Here is an 8,108-nt window from a genome sequence, read left to right as displayed (position 1 = left end):
TGTCCCCGTCTGCAGCACGTCCTGGGGCGTCATCATCAACGTAGAACTGCCCTGGGGGCAGGGTGGGAGGGTCACTGCCCGGAAGCCTGGGTCTCCCCAGCACGTGAAGTGGGGTGGCTGGGAGGATGCTTGGGTTCTTTGCAAACGTGCAGGGGAGGGGTGGCTGGGAGCCCGACGCCTGGGTTCTGCCCCCGAACATGAAGGGGGGGGGGCGCTGGGAGCCCGGATGCCTGGGTTCCCTCTGGCCCCAGAAGCTGGGGAGGTCAGAGCAAGGGGTGCTGGGGGCCTGGACACCTGGGTTTCTGTCCCCAGCTCCAGGGCCCAGATGCCTGGGTCTCTCCCAGGCTCCAGGGGGAGCCCAGGTGCCTGGGTCCCACGCCAGCGCCAGCCAATGGCCGGTCTCAGAACGGGCTTATGTGGCCCACAAAGGGGCCAGTGTGAGATGGGGGCCTAAAAAATTCGCCCTAATGAGAGGAGGAGGGACACAGCCCCCAACCCTCAAGATCCTGGGGGGCTTCCCCATTGACCTCTGAACCCAGAAAATCCCTCTAGACCCTGACCCCTCCCTCTTCCCAACCATTTAAAGGGCCAGTGCTTCTGGAGTCTCAGGATGGGGGTGCTCATTAAGAAAGCCCACCAAGGTGGCTCTGGATATACAAATCTATGCAAATAAGCCAAAAAGTCAACTGGCTCAACCCTTTTGTGAAGAGCTCGCCTCCCTGACCCCTGACCTCAAGGCCCCGCCCCCTCCCCTACCCCGGGAAGGTTTACCAGCAAGTGGGTTTCTCCCTGCTATGTCCTGGGTGTCTGAGTTACAGGGGCTGGGGGTGGGGCTCACCTCCAGCCTGTGTCCAGGGATTGGTCTGTGGTCTGAACGGACACAGCGGTGGTGTCGCCCACGGAGGAGGCGGGGAAGTAGGCGAAGCGAGCCTCCCCCACTGACCCACGTCAACCGCTGGGCTCCCGCCATTGCTGAACGGGTTCTGGATCACGGCACTGCGGGGGGGAGGGAGGGGGGAAGGTTAACCTGGGGTGCCTGATTCCCTGATGCAATTATGGGGGGGCGAGGACACCTGGGTTCCCTCCAGGGATAGGGTGGGGGAGGGAGCATGGCCCAGATGCCTGGTGCCCTATCCAGAACTAGGAAGAGAGGGCAAAATGAGTCTGGGGAGTGCCTGGACACTGGGGTTCCTACCAGGATGGGGGTCTGGAACAGATTAGAATGGAGGTGCTGGGGGGGGGCCCTGATGCCTGGTTTCTCTGCCAGGATCTAGGAGGGGAGAGGTGCAACGTGGGTGGTAGATGGGCCGCTGGATGCCTGGGTCCTGCCCTTCCCACCCCCCAGCTCAAAGGCCTCACTGCCCTTATGCTACTCTTCCACCCTCAAATTTAGAAGGACCCTCTCCAACCCCTCCACCTGGGCCACGGCCTGCTGCCCTCCAGTGAAGGCGGCAGTCGAGACAACGCTGACGGCCCCAGCAGCATCGGTCTGTCCATCCAGCTGACTGTCCGTCACCTGGACCACGCGATACGTCACCTGGCAGGGAGCAGGAAGGGGTTACACCATCAGCTGGGGGAGCGGGGGGCGATGGACTCCAGGGGCCAAGACACACAGAACCCAGTGGCCCCCGCTGGCCACTGCAATGGGTCTAGTGCCCCCTATGGGTCCCCACTGACCACTGCAATGGGTCTATTGCCCCCTATTGGCCCCCACTGACCACTGCAGCCCCCAGAGAGGCAGATTCAAGCCCAGTGCCCCCTGGGAGTCCCCTATGCCACTGCAGGGCACCCCTCGGTGCCTGCCCTGCCCTGCCCCACCCCACCCCAGCCCTCCACCCCAGCCCTACCTGTCCTCCATTGTTCTCTGTGCGAAACTGGTACTGGATGTTATGGTCAGCGAACGCCGCTTGCTGGACACTGGCGATAGCCACGGCAGTCTGCTCGTCCGCGGTGCTACCGTCCCCTGGTGCCGGAGACACACGTCAGCCGCCTGGACCCCCTCCCCGCTCTGGGGGGGTCAAGTTGGGAGTCTGGACACCTGGGTTCTCTGGGAAGGGAGTGGGATCTGGGGAGGGGGTTAGCAAGCTGGGACGCCTAGGTTCTCCCCAGCTTGGGAAGGAGAGAGGCGGCTGAGGGTTCAAGCAGGGGTGCCTGGATGCCTGGGTTCCCAGCTCCAACCTCCTCCGCCCCCACTCACCTTCCTGCAGTTCTACTCCCTCCTCAGCTTCTTGTCCTTTCTCGTGGCTGGAAGACACAAAGAGACGACTCAGCTGGAGCCCCCAGGCGGGGAGGGAATCCAGGTACCTGGGCACCCAGCTGCCCACCCCAGTTCTCACTGCTTTTTCCCTGCCTGCCTGGAAAACACCTGAGTGTCACTTTCTGATTGACAAGCCTAGCTGGGGGGGGGGCGGGGGGGAGTCATGTGACCCAGTGCATTGTGGGAAACTCCGTTTGACTGGAGGCTGCGAAGAACCAAGGCATCTAGACTGGGGGGAGCTGGTGGGGGTGTTCTGAGCTGCTGTGGGGGTATGGGGGCTCAGTACCTGCAGTGGCCACTAGAGGGCAATGTCACCCCACATTTATAGTGCCCAAGACTGGGATGTGAACCCATCCAGGGGGAGTGAACCCCTGCCAAACTGCAGGGGAGCCCCCCATTTATACTGGCCAAGACTGGGATGTGAACCCAGGTGTCTGGAGGGGAGCTAGTGAAGCTCCCTCTAACCCCAAGGGTGCCACAACTCCATGCCCCACAGCTCAGTGGGGTCTGAACAGGCCTCCAGCCTTGGAGGCAGGGGAGTAGACCCAGGTGGCCAGGGGTATTAGCCCACTGAGGGGGTGGGGGGATCACTGGGACTCCATCTCCCCCAGTCTCTTTGCAACCAGGTTGTCAAGGCAATATCCCCCAGGGTCAATGGGGGCCTGCAGCAGCTACTCTGCAACACCGCCCCCCCTGCAACATATACACTTGTGCTCTGATCTGACCCCCTGGAAGCAGCCACCCACCACCACCAAGGCCAGGGCAAACACAGGCATCTAGTCACTCCCTGCCCCACAAAGCCAAGGCCAAAGCCAAGGCTAAGGCCAACCTGTGCACCCCCTTATCAGCCATAGGCAGGGAGCTGGGAGACCTGATAACAGCGTGATGAGTGCCACAGCAAAGGGGTGGGTGTGAAACTGGCCATATCTGCCCCTCCCAACGCCCCCCTCAAGATCCTGGGCCCAGCAGCACCCTGTCCTTGCTAAGGGAGACCCCCAGAGGTGCCCAACCCCTCCCCTACCTGTTCTGGGGGCACATGGGGGTAGGGGGGGGTCTGGTCTGGCTCCCCTAATCAGACCCCCCCCAACATGTCAAAGACACCCCAATCACAGCCCCCCACCCACTCATCCAGGGTGCCACACTCACCTCGTGTCACATGACCCCACAATCACATGACCCCACATGCCTTCATTCCCCCCCAGTCCCCTGGAATCTGCCCCCTGATCCCCCAACCCCCACTCCTTCCCTGCCTCCAAATATGCCCCATGCCCCCCCCCAATTTGGCCCCTTTCCAACCCCACCATAGTTATGGCCAAAGACCCCGACCCCTCCTGCCTCCCAAATCACCTCCTGTCCCCTCCCCTTCCCTCCCTAAATTCACCCTCCAACCCCTTCCTGCCCCCACATCTACCCCCCTGGTTTCCAAACGGATGCCCACCAGCCCCTGCCCCTTCCCAGGCCCCCCAAATATGCCCCTTCCCCCCAGATCTAGCCCCCTCCCCCCTTCTTGACCCCCCTTGATGCCCCCTCCCCCCAGGTGTGCCCCCAACTCCCCAGATTTAGCCCCCTCCCTAAAACATCCCCCCAAAACCCCAACCCCTCCCCCAGATTTAACCCACTCCCTAAAATGCCCCCCAAACCCCCACCCCAACTGCCATCCCAGATTTAGCCCCCACTCCTGCCCCCCAAAAGCCCAGCTCCTGCAATTATGCCCCCTCCCTGCCCCCAAAACACCCAGCCCAGCCCCTCCCTCACATTTAACCCCCTGCCTGGCATCCCCCACCCCTGCCCTACCAAACCCCCAACCAGCCCCTCCCCCGCAAATGTACCCTCCTCGCTGAAGCTGACCCCCCCCAGCCTGTCCTCCATTTTGTCCTCTCTCTCCCCCTCCCCCCGCGTTTGCACCCGGATCATGGCTCCCGCCCCTCCCCCAACCCCCCATTCCCCTCCCCCCCTCCCCCCGTACCTGGGCGCAGCGGAGGCGGAGGCCGTGTCCAGCATGTCCATGGGGGGGGAGGGGAGGGGGGAGGGGAAGGGGGGGGACCCCCCTCAGCGGCGGGGGCCGGGGGGGGGCGGGGGAGGGGAGGGGGGGGCCCGGGGCTGGCGCGGGCACCCGGGAGCCGGAGCGCTGATCACGGGGACAAACACCCGGGTCATGTGAGGGGGGAGGGCGAGCGCCGAGCCCCCCTCCCGCCTCCCGCCCTCCTCCCGGCCGGGCCGCTTCCTCCTCCTCCTCCTCCTGCTGCTGCTCTTGCCGGGGGCGCGCGGGGCGGGGGGGGCCCGGGCTGGCGGGCGGGCGCGGACACGGGCGGGCGGCGGCACTGGCGGCGGCGGCGGCGGCGGCGGGGGGGAGGGGGAGGGAGGAGGAAGAGGAGGGTGCGGCGGGGGGGGCGGGGGGGGAGGAAGCGCCCAGCAGCCGCCGCCGCGAGCACCGGATGGAACGTTGCAACAATGGCGGCGCGGGCGGGGGGGCGAGCCCGGGGCGGCGGGAATGGGACGTGGGGAACAGGTCGGGGGGGGGGATTAGAATGTTGGGACAGTCCCGGGGGAGGTTGGAACGTTGGGACGAGCGGATGGAACATTGGGACAATCCCGGTGGGGGCGGGATTAGTGTTGGGACGAGCGGATGGAACGTTGGGACAATGGGGGTGGGGGGGCGTGGAACGTTGGGACAGTCCCGGCGGGGCGGGATTAGAACACTGGGACAAGTGGATGGAAAATTGGGACAATCCTGAATGTTGGGACCATCCCGAGGGGGCGGGATTAGAATGTTGGGACGAGTGGATGGAATTTTAGGACAGTTCGGGGCGGGATTAGAACGTTAAGACTGTCCGGGTGGTGGCGAAGGTTAAAGGCTTGCCGCTCCCGGAGGAAGGGGGGCGGGATTAGAGAACGTTGGGACGATCGGATGGGACGTTGAGACAATCCGGCGGGAAGGAGGGACGTCGGGGCAATTCCGGACCCCCTCCCCCGCCCTGGAGCGGCGCAGCAATGGCGGAGGACAAGAGGACGTGGGCGGGGGGAGTCGCGTCTCACTCGCGGATGGGGGGGGAACCGCAGAGAAGCCCGCGGGTGGGATCCGAATCCCTTACCCCCCCCCGGCCATCCACCATTGCAAGACCCGGTGTGGCGGAGACGGCCGGGGGGGGGGAGGCTGTAACCGGTGGCCCAGCGTGGGGACAGCACCGGATAGAACATTGCGACACTGCGGGGGGATTCCAATGGAACGCGGGGGCCGCCGGGAAGACCCGGATGGAGCGTGGCGGGGCGGGGCTACTCGCACCCTCCCCCTAGTGGCCGGGGAGAGGCAATGCAGGGCCCTGCGCCGGGCAGGACGCCCGGGGTCTTCCCCGGTCTGGCGGCAGAAGCAGCTGCTGGTGCAGGGGCCGGGCGGAACCCAGGCGCCCGGGGCGGACGTGTGCCCAGCACGGGACAGGCACACGCACGCAGCGCACGACACGGGCACCTCCCCGCTAAGCAAAACAAACTTTTGTTCACCCGATTTTATGGTGGGAAAAAAGGGTTTTCTTTGGTTCAAATCCCCATTTTCCGTCCTAGAAAAGACAAAAACCTTTTTCATCAAAAGCCTGGTTTTCCATAGGGGGAAAAAACCCTCTTTTGCAAGAATATGACCCAGATGGGTTGTTGCACCTAGGTTTCTGTAACAACACCCCCTCCCCTCCTGGTTTTTGCGAGGTTTTTTGGTAAATATATCCATCTCCTAGAGGAAATAGAATAGGAAATTTGAATAAATTTGTTTTATTTAAAAAAATTTTAAAGTACCCTTCCAGATTTCTACTAAAGCTCTGATAAAAGCCCCCAAATAAATCATTTGAAGAGCCCCCTTTTTTATAGAAACACTAGCTTTTTGTGTGATGAACTTGGGCTTCTGTTAACAGACAAAAATATACATTATTTTTTAAAACAATATACTTTTGGGGGGCGGGGATTCTACCACTGAACCACAGGGGGGGACCCCTCAGTTTTTGGTTAAAAGGGGAGAACCATTATTTTGGTTAAAAAGAGGGAGAAATGTTTTTTACAAGATCTAAATGTTCTGTAGGGGGGGAAGAGCAGCCTGCCCCCAAAATCAGAACACCCCCCCCAAAAAAGACCCCAAAACAAACCAACTGGTTCCAAAATGCTTTGTTGCTCTAGGGGGTCATTTCCTGGGGGTGGGGGGGGGGGATTTCCTAGGCTCCAGGGGGGTATTTCCTAGGCTGGGGTGAGACCTGTTCCCCCCCCCCATGGCATCCAACTGTTTTGCATCTGGCAGACCTGGATTCCCGGGGGTGGAGGAGTCACAACCGGAGCCTCTGACTTGCTATGAACATCTGGAACCACTGGCGAGGCTGGGCTGGGATCCCTGAACGTCTGGGACCCAAAGGTGGGTGGACCTGGAGCTCGTGTACATCTGGAGTATGGTGGGGAGCACTGCAGGATGCGATGAACATCTGGAGCATCCCAAGGGGTGGTGCTGGGAGTGTGCACCTGGATTTTCAGGAGTGTTGGGAATGCTCCACAAACATCTTGAGCACGAAGGCCCCCACAGCTGAAAGGCGATAAACATCTGGAGCGTGATGAGGACACAGCTGGCCCTTATCTGCACTTGGCTTCAGGTTCCCAAACATTTGGAGCACTGAGACGGAGGGCTGGACCTTAGAAACATCTGGAGCATTTTGTGGGGCACAGCTGGCCCTCATCCACGTCTCAAGTGAGGGTCCAAACATCTGGAACAGTGAGGCAGAGAGGATGGGACCTTAGAAACATCTGGAACATAAAGGCCAGGGTTCAGAAACACCTGGAGCGTTTAATGGCCTGCAAATGTCTGGAGTCTATGGGTGAGCTGGCTAGGGCATGATGCACATTTGGAGGGCTGTGGTGGCCATGCTCAACCCCACCCACATCTGGAACATGCAGGTGGGCGGGGCTGGCTCCCTGGTATTTGGCGACGAACATCTGGACAGGTGACGGGTGTCTGGTACATCAAGAGGGGGAGGCATAAACATCTGAAGCATGAAGGCAGCTGTAGAAACATCTGGCAGGTGACTACAAGCAGGACGGGGATTGGGAAGCCCTGGAGCAGCAAGGTGGGCAAGGGTGGGTATTAGGAACATCTGGAGCAGGAAGGCGGGGGTTCCTGCATAGCTGGAACATCACTGGGGGCTGCAGTGGGGCTGTGCAGGGCCCCGCCCGTCGGCGGTTGGCTCCCTGGGGCTGGTGGGTGTGGCGCCAGTCTCCATGGCAGTGCCAGCCTGGTGGGCATAGCGGAGCGCCAGCTGCTCCAGCTGGCGCTTCTTGACAAAGGCCTGGGCAGTGGTGTGCAGGGGCTGGAGGAAGCGAGGCACAGGGCAGCCTGGGCGCAGGAAGAAACTGCAGCTGGCACAGTCGGGGGGTGAGGCGGGCGGCCAGGCAAAGGGGAAGGGCAGCGTGAAGTCCTCAGTCAGCACGCGGATCGCAAAGTCCTCGGCTTTGCCCAGCTCCTGGTAGGCCCGCTGGATGCCCCGGAAATGTGCTTCCCACTGCCGGCTGTCCCCATCGTAGATGTCCGGGAAGGCACCTGGCACCATCTGTGCCCCCAAGGGCTCCAGTGAACCAGCGGGGGGGTGACCAGGCAGGGCTGGGCTCCCTCTGTCACCACCTGAGGGGCGTGGACACACGGCACGGATTATTCCCGGGGTAAAGGGGTGGGTGGGCGACTGCTTACCCCCATGCTGGGTGCCTGCAGGGGCCACTGTGACTGCTCCCTTCTGGGGGGCAAGCTGGCAGGCCTTTATTGTGGCCAAATTTGGCCCCACATTCAGCAGAGGGTGGGGCCAGTGAGTCATCGACAGGGCTCTGTACCCCAGAA

General features: G+C 62.0%; 2 protein-coding genes across 2 annotated transcripts; both read right to left on the bottom strand.

Moving 5' to 3' along the window:
• Positions 1 to 770: 770 nt before the first annotated feature.
• USF2 (upstream transcription factor 2, c-fos interacting) lies at positions 771 to 4,759 on the bottom strand. The gene is given in 6 exon segments (XM_059718088.1): positions 771 to 936; positions 939 to 995; positions 1,418 to 1,537; positions 1,848 to 1,963; positions 2,198 to 2,244; positions 4,224 to 4,759. Coding segments are annotated over 6 exon segments (483 nt in total). The 5' UTR covers positions 4,265 to 4,759; the 3' UTR covers positions 771 to 834.
• Positions 4,760 to 6,344: 1,585 nt separating this feature from the next.
• Positions 6,345 to 8,108, bottom strand: C15H8orf90 (chromosome 15 C8orf90 homolog). Its single transcript, XM_059718087.1, has one exon. The coding sequence runs from the start codon at positions 8,083 to 8,085 to the stop codon at positions 7,414 to 7,416; it is 672 nt and encodes a 223-aa protein (XP_059574070.1). The 5' UTR covers positions 8,086 to 8,108; the 3' UTR covers positions 6,345 to 7,413.

Source organism: Alligator mississippiensis, chromosome 15 (genome assembly GCF_030867095.1).
Source record: "Alligator mississippiensis isolate rAllMis1 chromosome 15, rAllMis1, whole genome shotgun sequence".
NCBI lineage: Eukaryota > Metazoa > Chordata > Crocodylia > Alligatoridae > Alligator > Alligator mississippiensis.
The sequence above is the reverse complement of the archived record's forward strand: the minus strand, read 5'-3'. Positions and strand labels throughout refer to the sequence as shown.

What these genes read in the sequence shown, in the direction of transcription:
- C15H8orf90 (XM_059718087.1), bottom strand. Translation starts at nt 8,085, where the DNA reads ATGACTCACTGGCCCCACCCTCTGCTGAATGTGGGGCCAAATTTGGCC.